Here is a 12984-nt window from a genome sequence, read left to right on the forward strand (position 1 = left end):
GGTGGAGAGAGGGAGAGGGAAATAAAGAGAACTAGATAGGAGCGGGAAAGAGTTGGAGAGAGGGAGAGGGAAATAAAGAGAACTAGATAGGAGAGGGAAAGAGGTGGAGAGAGGGAGAGGGAAATAAAGAGAACCAGATAGGAGCGGGAAAGAGGTGGAGAGAGGGAGAGGGAAATAAAGAGAACTAGATAGGAGCGGGAAAGAGGTGGAGAGTGAAAGAGAGGGAAATAAAGAGAACTAGATAGGAGCGGGAAAGAGGTGGAGAGAGGGAGAGGGAAATAAAGAGAACTAGATAGGAGCGGGAAATAGGTGGAGAGAGGGACAGGGAAATAAAGAGAACTAGATAGGAGCGGGAAAGAGGTGGAGAGAGGGAGAAGCTGGCTCACTGACAGGCGAAGTGGTCGAAGGAGGAATTCCATTTACCATGGAGGGGAGACATTTAAATGTAGGGGAGGGGAGACATTTAAATGTTTTCTGTTGTACCAGTACCCGTCTCCAATACTCCTATGAAGACCATATCCACAACAAACAGAGGTGTGTAAATAAAAACTAGTAGCTGCCTGACAGTCCGTTCTCTGTGGTCTACCGAGTGACCGAGTGACATATTGTATGTTCTCATTCCATCGAAGTCCGGGAGATGAGTTCCTCCTAGACTGGTCTGTGTGTGACCCCTTCTACCTTCACTGCTCATATGACTACATGGCTAAACCTCCAGCAACTGCCCAATGCATTTATGGGTACTGTGTCCCTAATTTCACTCCACTGCATAGTCCTACTGTTTCAATCTCTACTCCCTACCTTTTCTGCCTGGAACAAAGAGGCTACTTGTGGTAGGACACACACCACATAGCCTAAGCACACGCATGCGCACACACACATGTACGCACACACACACACACGAACACTGGAAGGCTTCCCCTGTCTGGTGGTTTAGTGCGTTAATCCCAGTCATGTATGGGGGACATGAGGAAGCAGCTTGCTGAGGCTGATAGGAGAATTATGGGGGTTTTAACCAGCTAAATAAATAATTATGTTTGTGTAAATTCCTCAAAAGGATTTGTATTAGTTTTTTTCTTGATGTCAGCTAAAAGATTTCAGGCATGAAGAAAGGACATCTAGCAAGCGCCCCTTATGTTCTTTAAAAAGGAAATAAACAAATACATAGGTGGGTTAAAACAGACGTGTGTAGGTGATTTGGTGGTGACAGCCATGATAATACGGTAGCTCTCTCTCTGACAGTGTTTCTCTCCCAAATACTGTCATCCCCCTCTTTCTGTTTCTGCCCACTCCTCTCATCTTCCCTTCCTCCCACAACCCCCAGCGCTTTTTACCATAATCCCTCACACATTATTACTACAGACACTCCCCCTACTCCCACACAGTCTGCAACGAACACACACACACACACACACACACACACACACACACACAATTTAGTCATTTAGTAGATGCTCTTATCCAGAGAGACTTGCAGGAGCAATTAGGGTTACCTCAAAACTGGGTTACCTCTACATGATGAGAGGGGAGCGACAGAGGTGAAGACAGAAGCAGAGTGCAGGCAAAACACGTCACAAGCAACTCGTAGGGTCAGAGGGCTTTCAAAAAGTGTGTAAGGAGAGAGACAGGGACAGAGAATGAGTCATGGAAAAGGAGAATGGAAAAGGAGAGAAAGAGAGACAGAGGCATGGAAATGACGGGAGTGTGTCAGCCCTAATGGGTTTGCTGTCTAATCCCACCCCAGCTAGCACATTTGGTTCCTTGGAGGTTCTGAGAACGAAGCCATAAGTTTTCTGACCGGTAAAACTGAACGTTTTTTAAATGTTCTGAGAACGGAAGAGAAAATAATGCCTGTTTTTGGAATGCACATTTTTAGGGGACGTCCTGAGAACATTTTACTACGGTTCCCTGAAAGTTTTCCTGGGAAGTTTTATTAAAGTTCTGAGAACGGAAATTAAAGGTTATTTGAAGGTAATTAAATAATGTTCTGAGAACATGTTTCAATAAGATTTTTTAATAACACTGCTAGCTTAGTTTGAGTTAACTGTTTTGAACGACAAGCACAGATAGGACACATGGACATTAATCATGCAAACACATGTCTTTTTTTATTGTGGCATGGTGTCAGTGAGATTGCAACCTATGATCTCTTCTCTATACATGGAATGAGTCCACTGTGCTACCAGGAAGGAGCTAGCATGACATGTATATATATATTTTTTTACTCATACAAAGCTTTTCATTTTAGTCTATTCAAACAGACCCCATTTCAAACGAAACAAGCACTCATTAAGATCAGGTGTGGCCAATTAGTTGCCGCGGCCAACACACCTGAACACACTTAACAAGATAGAGGAGAGAGAGAGTTTTGTTGACGTTGAGAAAGGAAAGTATATGTTACGAAATAATATTCTTAGATCGTTCTTTGAATGCTACGAATGTTTTCTTGTGCTTGTTATGGAAAGGTTTCTTAATATTCAGAGAACATTATTTTAAATAGAACCATGAGGAAACCTGTAGAAAACGTTATGCTGAAGTACTGAAATTCCCACCTAAGAAACATATGGTTCTCAGAATTCTATGTGCTAGCTGAGTGTCCTTCACTATTCCCAGAATGTTGTAGGAAGGTTGTATGCAAAAATAACCATAGGACAACCAAGCTCTCACCAAGTTCTAAGAAACATATGGTTCTCAGAACGTTATGTGCTAGCTGGGACACTTCCTACCCCCGCTGCAGAAAACAACACAGGAAGTTACACATCACGGTCTCTGACATTGCCAATCACTGGGAACACGCTCACTCACACACGCACACACACACACAGGCAGTGTCAATCATTCCTCAAAGCCATCCCAACTTTAGGTAAACACACCAATGCACTGCACGTCACTGATAAGGCACTTTGGGAGGGGAAAAGCATTCTGTTTGCTTCCGCATGAGAAAAAAAGGAGAGTTTGTTTGTTTGCTGGGATTGAGTTTGTGCTCAGTTAAGCTCAATCTTGAACTGGGTGGCAGAGCAAACTGGATGTGCCACACTCACTGCAGTGGATGGGCAGAGGAGAAAGAAAGAGAGGCGGAGAGGCGAAGCGAGGGAAGAAAGGAGAACCGGTCGATACAGCATGACTAGCTCTCTGTTACCAGGAGTCTCAGCTCTAATTCAGCTTTAGGTTGGTATCTGCTCAACCCCACTGGGCCCACCTCTGTCCTCTGCACCTCCTCTCTCCTTTCTCTCAGTCTTTCTCTTTTTATGCCACACACACACACGCACGCACACACGCACACACACACACACACACGCACAAGCACAGACAATGGGTCTCACCATTGTCAACCGCGAGGAAGGTGGCTTCATAAATGTTGTTTTTGACGTAGATGGACTCTCTGTCCAGGGTTGCCGTGGTGATGATCTGACCGTTGGTGTTGTTGATGGACAGCCAGTCAGCTGGGTCGGCCAGTTTAGAATACCTGGACAGACAGGGGGAGGAGGAGAGAAGGAGGTTTAGACTAACAGGTTCAGAGAAATGATGTATACTCACTCTTCATCAGCGAAGAGGAGGATGGTAAGCAGGTTAAGGCGGCGGTTAACATATGTCGACTAAATCAATGGAATGGACATCACTTTCAAAAGTGCTGTTCAGTTGTATGCCAGTTACACAAAACCCAGTTTAAAACTTCATCAATATCTCATTCACAGCCTGTAGCTTACAGTCAATTTCACCTAATTTTCCACATCCCTGTACTTTAAACTGTAACTATGTAAATGTGTATGAGAGTAAAGGGGGGGGGGTAGGGGAGCAGGTGAAGGTGAAGGTATTATTCCAAGATAGGAGAGAGAAAAATAAGGGTATAATCTCCATGATTTACCCAGAAATCCCTGTGTGGATATCTGCCTGGGTTCTCCTCTCTCTCTCTCCTCTCTCCTCTACATCCGTGTTTCATATGCACTGACGTAGAGAACACATTCACACCTGCAAACAGGCCTCCATGCCTAATACCCATACCCTCTCCCTCAGGCTCTCTAACGATGTCTACCATGTTCCCATAGGCCTGCACTACGGTAAGTGGGCTGGAGAGAAGGTCTAAATGTAGGGATGGAGCAATGGAAAGAGAGAGGGTTGGAGGGAGTAATCTCTCCCCTGTGGAGAAGATGTGGGGATTTTCCCAGCAGGCTAGTGGGCTGTATCCCAGGCTCTACGCGGCCTTGGGAATGGGATGAGAGGGATGACATTTCCACACTGCCGAGTGGTCAGCGCGGCGGGCAGCTACCCGCAGACTGGAACTGGCAGCCTGTGAAATAACTACTGGGGAGGGAGTGTGGCCTGCACAGAGGGGGGCAGGGATAAAAGACAGAGCGAGAGGAGAAAGACAGTAGCTGACTGTGTTCGGAAGCTGCTGAAGCTTACTGCCCATGGAATCTGATGTAAGATGTTTGGCTTTATAGAACAGTCTCTCTCTCTCTCTCTCTATGATGCGAGTGCAACACGCAAAAACAGAAACGGAAATGCAATAAAAGGAGCTGTGTTGCAAATGCAATTAGGCTGACACTTCTCGCTAAATTCCCCTGACGAGAATATATCAACCTTGTTTTGTGACACTCACCTGACGTGATTAAAGCTACCGTGTTTCTGTTGTTACCACCCGCAATAGGTTCCCTGGGGTAACGTAATCTCTTAAAACTTGTAGGCCTTTTGTTACAGTTACCACCCGCTATGGGTTTCATTAGGGAAGATGCTACATTCATGAACATGAAATAACCTTGTTACAGTCTGTGTATGCATGTATCCATCAGTGTTGCTCTTTTTATCTATGGTTTCTTCTCTCTCTAGGTCTCTGTCTGTCTGTGGAGGCAGGTCCAGGTTGTACTCTAGGTCTCTGTCTGTCTGTGGAGGCAGGTCCAGGTTGCACTCTAGGTCTCTGTCTGTCTGTGGAGGCAGGTCCAGGTTGTACTCTAGGTCTCTGTCTGTCTGTGGAGGCAGGTCCAGGTTGTACTCTAGGTCTCTGTCTGTCTGTGGAGGCAGGTCCAGGTTGTACTCTAGGTCTCTGTCTGTCTGTGGAGGCAGGTCCAGGTTGTACTCTAGGTCTCTGTCTGTCTGTGGAGGCAGGTCCAGGTTGTACTCTAAGTCTCCAGTGGAGAGCAGTCACACCTGAGAAGGAGAGGAAGAAGCCTGAGGCTGGAGTTGGTGAGCAGGAAATAGAGAAATAAAGAGGTAGAGAGGGGGAAATGGACACACCCTTTCGCCCCTCACCTCCATTATGGTTCTGTCCTCTCTCGTCCCTCTCTCCCCCTCCCTTATGTGGTAACATTAAAAGTTAGAGGTCTGTGATGATAAAAGACATTACACAAAAGGTCTGCTCCCCAGAGCCTGACGCTCGAACATTACTCATTAATTAAATCCCCCAAACAGTGCCTAACACAGTTAAAATAAAACTTAGATCAAGTTTATTAAGTGCATTATAGCACTCCAGCGCAAGCCAATCCCCCCCCCCCCCGCATTGAAGAGACGATCGGGTGTGTAATTAGACATTTTCTTTAAACAATCGGGCACATTAAGGGCACCTCAGTGGGTCCTGAGTGCAGATCTCAATCTCGGCGGCTCGTGTTGAACATCACTTCCTCTTAATTAATTTCTAGTTTGAATGTCAGATTTTCAGCTGGGATTTCACGTGACTGTCAGCTCTAACGGAGGATGATGTGTCAGATCCAAGGGAAAGCTGTGCTGGCTTTTGCTTCGTCGTACCCATAGTGACCACATTATAGTCTCGCCACACTGTGAGCCAATCCCACTGCCTGGGTGATTGGCAGTCGCCATAGCAGTCAGCAAATGAAGTGTCACTTCCTGTTTCTGTTGGGACGCCTGGCTGCCGCAGTGACAGACGTTGGATACGTTACAGAACTGGCGCCGAGCTAAATCTACCCGACGGATCAGAGTCCCCCACCTCCAGCGATCCCACTTGATTTGCACACACACGAAACAAACATACACATTCTACAAGACCCGAACACAGCAGCTGGTGAGCGAGTCAGTGTGTGAAAGAACCGTCACCAGCGTAACACAGACTACTGCTGCCTTCTCCAACTGACCTAACAGTACACGACTGGGAAAAGCACTTTTCAAGTAACAGCAATCTGGCTTGGCAGGCCAGAGTCAATTCTATGATTTCATTGCTGATATCAAAACCTGGGGTTGGTGGGCAGTTTTATCATTTCATTTCTTTGGTTCTTACTGCTTCTCTACTGTCTGGAACCGACAGCCATTGTTAGCTCTGGTGCTTTAAAAGACAACAAGGAGAAGTGCAAGTTATATTAAGTGTTAGTATCCAAGCTGCATAATTCCATCGTCTGCCTACTACCTTGATCAGTCTCTCTATCCATATGACAGCTTTGTGGTACTGGCAAGTGGGTGTGAGGAGTGAATACGATCTAGTATGAAGTCTGTTGGGGTTAGCGATAGTAGTGGTAGGAGGAAGAAAATGTATTTTTTTTCAAAGCCGGTCCTTGATATTCAAAAATACATGTCCTCCTCACCTTCCTCCAGCCCATGCAGGGTGGTCTGGGTAATCATTTATGCGTGCATCTCCAATCCCACACCTCGCCTCGCTCGTCTGGCTCTGACAGGTAATGCCTGATTCTTCTCTCCAAGCCTCCCCCTCTTCCCCCCTCCCATTCCCCCATACCCTGGCCTCTGTCCCCCCCTCAACCACCCCTAGAACTCACTGCCTGCCATTAGTCTGAAGAAAAACTGTCAAGTTCTGGTCCTGACCTCCCCCTTCCCTCTTTCAAATCTCCAAACCTCCCCGGTCCCTGCTTTTCCTCCTCTCACTCTCCATCTTGTTCATTGCCTTTTCCTTTTCTCTTCATTCAGCAGCACCTCTTTCCTACACTCACATTACATTTGTCTGGTCTCCCTCAGTCACATAGAGAGATCTCTGACCTTTGAACCTGGCAGTAGTCACACATACAAAGGGAGTTGTGCCTCAAACCAGTCACCCCAAAAAAATGAGTCGTGACAAATTGCTAGCTAGTCAACACACACGAACTCTGCTCACTTGGCTACTAAGATGGGCTTCCGATCAAAAGTTTCAGCTGATAATAAAACCAAAAAACCACAGATAAAACCCCCATTAAAACTTTGCATGGTTTCTGTTCCCCCGTGTCTGATTGTGAGGACGGAGTGTAATGGCTGACTACAAACAAGATAATACATGGTTTGGTTGATTGGTGTGACTTAGCACACATTCATTATGTATGATTACATTTCCTTTGAGGAATAAGAATCCAAGTGATTAGTTTCCCTGCATGATCCAAGCCCGATGCCTTTTTACGCCTCTCACTCTATAGGACTGCAATACAGATTATTGTAATTTAGCAGATGCTCTTATTCAGAGTGCATATATTTTCATACTGGTCCCCTGTGGGAATCAAACCCACAACCCTGGCATTGCAAGCACCATGCTCTACCAACTGAGCCACACGGGACCTCTCAGACGAAACCACATTGGAGGCTGATGTGGGCAAACTGTCCCACTAGTTTCTTAAGGTTTCAGGGCTGGGCTACGGTAAAACACTAGATGTGCAGAAGAATTGATTGTGGTGGGGAGATTGTGTATCAGTGTGTGTTTGTGCGTGTGTGTGTGTGTGTGTGAGAGAGAGAGAAAGAGAGATGGAGAGAGAGAGGGGTGGAGAGAGAGGAAAAGAGGAAGAGAAAGAAAAAAGGAGAGAGTGTGAATGTGTGAGGCAGGCCATGACAGAACACAGTGTGCCTCAGCTACCCAAACTTATCTCCAAGATGTACTGCGGACTAAAACTGGTGTAAGGAAAAGGATCGGGAGAGAAAGAGGGAAAGGGGGGAGGGGGAGAGAGAGAGAGAGAAAGCAAAGAGAGACAGAAGAGAAAGACAGAGAGCTGCAGCAAGACAGAGAGCCCAGCTGGTGACTTTGGCATCTTCCAAAAATTATAATTATAATTTACACTAATTTGCAGTGCAATTAACTGGCAAATTTGTTTAGATCTTTGCCCCAGAGAGAGAGAGAGGAAAAGGGTACATGATGATGAATGTGGGGTTTGGGGGAGGTGATGGCCTGGCCCTCTCATAGACACAGCAATCCACTTAGTCACCAGACTGACCCAGCCAGGGAGAAAACATACAGACAAACACCATACATACACACTAGCAGTAGTGTAAAGTACTTCAGTAAAAATACTTTAAAGTACTGCTTAAGTCATATTTTGGGGAATTTGTACTCTTACTTCACTACATATTATTTACTGCATACATTTTCCCTGTAATGTCTGAGTTTTGGAGTGTGCCCCTGGCTATCCGTAAATGAAAAAAAAACATTTAAAATAGTGCCGCCTGGTTTCCTTAATTTAAGGCATTTTAAATGATTTACTTTTCATACTTAAAGGGGCAATCAGTAGTTGCTACATCCATTCTTGGACGTATAAATGAATGATATGCACCTATTGATTCTTGAAGAATATAACTTATAAATGCCTCATGAGCTTAGTTTTACTGTCGTACACCATCAGATCCCCAAATATAAACTTGTTTTACTCCAACAAAGAAAATGTAAACAAACACTATACAGCCTCACAATATGGTTAAAACTATCATTTGATATCATGGATGATTAGTCCTTGCATCCATAGCTCTGTTTATGAATTTGAGAGCGGTTACATTTCTCCAGCTCCAGCTTCTTACCGAAACAGGGGTAAGGGATGTCACTGTGTTCTTGTTTCTACTGCTGATTGCCACTTTAAATATATTTAAAACCTAACACTTTTAGACTTTTACTGAATGTGTATTTTACTGGTTGACTTTCACTTTTATTTTTAGTCATTTTCTATTAAGGTATCTTTACTTTTAATCAAGTATGGGTACTTATTCCACCACTGCACACATGTGTTTAAGTGGGTGAGTGACTGTATGTGCGTGCTTGCAAGTATGTGTGAAAGAAAAATGTAGCCCCTCCCTCCTACATCATAATCAACATAATCATGTCATAAATCAGCTGACATTGAGGAAGTGAAGACACTGCTGTGCTCCACAGACGGCGTTAAAAGGTTGGTTTAGATTCACAGCCAATAGTGTGAGAGCCCTGGGAACACTGCAGGTGTACAGACTGCTGTGTCAGGCCTTCGAGCAGGGGCCAGATGCTGTATGTGTGTGTGTCCTATCTATACCTTTAGAATACACATGGCTTCGGTTACCCAGGGGGCAGTGCTCCCCATTAACCCTCGTGCCCTCCTAACGCAGTGCCCTGTGCTGGCGCCGAGCGAGCACTGGCAGACTGGACTGCTGAGAGATGGACACTGCCAAGAACCATGGTCCCCATTTCACTTTCATCCTCCCTCTCTCTCTCTGTCGCTCTCTCTTTTTGTATCCGTGCACGTATGGCCCTATTCTCACTACAAGAGATTGCCTACAGATTTAGAGAAAATACTGCAATGTAAACTTGCGAACTGGTCACATCTCGAACCACTACCGCCGGAGGTTGCAGGAGAGCCTTCCTAAAGAGTCACCGCCTCTCTGAGCCGTTGGGTGTAAACAGAATTGTATCATTGAGCCAAATGCTCCTACAGTAAAAATCATAATGGTTTTGAAAGAGATTAAATGTATAGGCATCCTTATATTGGAGACTTGTTTTATTGAGTTTTTACCTAAATTGCAGTAACAGCCGGTTATTCTGAAATTGAAGGGAATCTCGGACCACCAGAATTTATTTCAATGCAAAAGCAAGCAGAGAACTAACAACTTTGTCAGTCGCAATGTGTTTTTTCATGTACTGATTTGCATGATATTGATGAAATGAAGCATGGTTTGCTCTAAGGCAGGGATCATTGACTAGATTCAGTTGCTGGCCGATTTTTTTGTTGACAGGATGGTAGGGGTCCAGAACATAATTAGAAATCATTTTTAGACTGTAAATTGAACAACAGGAAACTCAAACAGATATACACGGAACAAAAATATAAACGCAGTATGTGTGTTAGTCCTATGTTTCATGAGCTGAAATGTACCATACGCACAAAAAGCTTATTTCTCTCAAATGTTATGCACAAATGTGTTTACATCCCTGTTAGTGAGCATTTCTCCTTTGCCAAGATAATCCATCCACCGGACAGGTGTGGCTTATCAAAAAACGGATTAAAGAGCATGATCAGTACACAGGTGCACCTTGTGCTGGGGACAATAAAAGGCCACTCTAAAAACGTTTTGAGGGAGCAGCAAATTGCAGGAATGTCCACCAGAGCTGTTGCCAGAGAATTGAAATTATCTCCCATAAGACGCCTCACAACCGCAGAGTTGTGGAGTTGTGTGGACGATTGGTTTGCTGATGTCAACATTGTGAACAGAGTGTCCCAAGGTGGCGATGGGGTTATTGTATGCATAGGCATAAGCTATGGACAGCAAACACAATTGCATTTTAAATGCACAGAAATAACGTGATTAGATCCTGAGGCCCATTGTCGTGGCATTCATCCCCCGCCATCACCTCATACGCAATTCATGGACGCTGAACATTTCCCAGTTCTCCCATGGCCTGCATACTCACCAGACATGTTTCCAATTGAGCATGTTTGGGATGCTCTGGACCGACGTGTATGACAACGTGCTCCAGTTTCCGCCATATCCAGCAACTTCTCACAGCCATTGAAGAGGAGTGGGACAACATTCCAAAGCCCACAATCAACAGCCTGATCAACTCTATGCGAAGGAGATGTGTTGCGCTGCATGAGGCAAATGGTGGTCACACCAGATACTGACTGGTTTTCTGATCCTTGCCTTTTTTTAAGGTATCTGTGACCAACAGATACATTTATTTCAATTGACTGATTCCCTTACATGAACTTGAAATTGTTACAAATGTTGTTACTTGACGTTAGCTAGCTAGCTAGCGGTTGTGCCACTTTTTCCCGTGTAATGGTCTTGCAGCTAAATGAATGAGTGCATGGACGAGAAAAGAAACCTTTAAATATCTGCACAAGCTTGTGATTTGTTGCATTATTCAAGATTGTCACATGGTTTTCTTGCATGAATCAAGAGTGTAATATGGTAGATGAAAAGGTGCTTGCATAATGTTAGCTAGTTGAAGAGTTTGCATGCTTACTGGCTACTGTGATATTTACAGTACACTTGTGCTATTGAGGTAGAACATTCATGTCACGTCACATCGCCAAGCCCCCGAACTCTCTCTTGGCATGTGGCATACCGTTGCTAATGTAAATAGAAAAAAGCTTATGTACATACAATATAAAACATATATTTTTTTGCAACTACTTTTTGCTGCCTGTATAAGCCCTAAGATGGCACTTGGCCACTGTGCCACTACTGCTAGTTTATACAGGGGGAAGGGCAGCTCTGTACTGAGTGAGTTTACATAGAAATCTTAAGAGAGAGAGAGAGAGGAGACAGTTTGTTTGCATAGTTCCCCACTGTACCTAATGCTCAGCTCAGGAAGCAGTCAGGGTTGGGAGAGAGTGTGAGCGTGTGCGTGCATGCGTGAATGTGTGTGTGTTTGTGTGTCTGTATGTGTGTGTGTGTAAATGTGTGTGTCCAGTACCTGATGCTCTGCTGCATGAAACGGTCAGGGTCGCTGGCTGAGAATGTGGTGAGAGAGGTGCCAGCGGGGACGCCCTCCTCAAAGCGGATGGACTTGGGGTTAGTAGGGAAGTAGGGCGGTTCGTTGATGTCTACCACAGAGATGGTGACCCCAGATGTGGACTGGAGGGACGACTGGATCCCACTTGCCAGCGGGGCCTGGTTGTTGACCACCACCGTCAGCATGAAGGCTCTGTTCTGCTCAAAGTCCACCGGCTGGAGAGGTGGAGATAATTAGGTTACAATCAGTCATCTCACAGTCCGTCAAACGGTAATAGCAATCAGAGCGAGAAAGAGGCAAAGCTGTAGTGAACAAGGAAGGCAAATACAAACAGAAGACAAATCAATGATGAGGTAGCGAGAGAGATGGATAATAAGAGAATACTAGGAAAGGTCGAATAAACCGGGAGAAAGAAAGCAGGAAAGAAACAAACCCTGCACTATGGTGAGAAGAAATATATACGGGAGAGAAATAACAAGAGAGGGATCAAACCCACAGTGCTATCTAACCCCCACCCATCCCCAGAACACTTAAACATTCTCCTCCAGTTCCTCAGTCCCTCTATCCTCCACCTACAGGTGTTAAACACGCACAGACAGAGAGAGAGAGCGATAGAGCGAGAGAGAGAGAGCTGAGTCCTGGTGCTGAGCAGTGCTAGCTTCCGCGATAGCTGGGATGAATTTGAACAACGTTACCGTTAAACTTAGAGGGACCTCTATACCCCTACCTGTAGTTACCCTGCTAACACTGAGTGGGTTAGGCAGGCCTTAAACTATTCATGGACTGGCTGCTGTAGTGCTCCCTGTTCAGTTCACGCTGGGTAAACTCCTCACTGTGTGTGTGTGTGTGTGTGCGCGCGTGTGTATCGGCTAGCTCCAGCCACCTACAAGGGCGATCTGCCCTGTGACCCTAAAACAGAGCGACAGCTCTGGGCTGGCTTAATGAAGACAACACAAACCCAGATTCAAATAACCAGAAACACACAAACAAATATGTTGGGTGTTGCGTGATGCTCGGTCTGATTACAGTTAGCTATCCGGTTGATGATTAGCGCCAAGGGGGCTGGTGTCTGCTGGGTTTGATTGTGACTGTAATGATTTGGAGCACATCTGTGTGTTGCATCGCCTCAGTGTTAGCAGCGAACGGACATGACGGGCAGAGATATAAAAAGCATTCATAATCAAGCAGCCAGGGTGATGAGGGGATTGGATCTGACAGATGCCACGGTGGGGTATGTGTGTACGTGCACAAGTAATAAGAAGAGATGGCTGGTGTTGGCGTGCCCTGCCCTTTTGTGTGTGTCTGTGTGGGGTGAACCAGTAGTGTACTCGGAGCTCTTTGATCCATAGCCAGTGGTGTTCAGTGCACAGGGAGGTCCGGCG

At 45.4% G+C, this 12984-nt stretch overlaps 1 protein-coding gene across 2 annotated transcripts in view; it reads right to left on the bottom strand.

The window, feature by feature from the left end:
- Nucleotides 1-12984, bottom strand: part of LOC109908505 (cadherin-4) — a 346117-nt gene that overhangs the window by 14545 nt on the left and 318588 nt on the right. For both annotated transcript variants that reach the window (XM_031793959.1, XM_020507161.2), the window contains exons 11-12: nt 11564-11817; nt 3321-3463 (exon numbers count right to left, since the gene is read on the bottom strand). In XM_031793959.1, the coding sequence (XP_031649819.1) occupies nt 3321-3463; nt 11564-11817 (397 nt within the window). The remainder of the gene's footprint in view (nt 1-3320; nt 3464-11563; nt 11818-12984) is intronic.

Source organism: Oncorhynchus kisutch, linkage group LG17 (assembly GCF_002021735.2).
Source record: "Oncorhynchus kisutch isolate 150728-3 linkage group LG17, Okis_V2, whole genome shotgun sequence".
Classification (NCBI taxonomy): domain Eukaryota; kingdom Metazoa; phylum Chordata; class Actinopteri; order Salmoniformes; family Salmonidae; genus Oncorhynchus; species Oncorhynchus kisutch.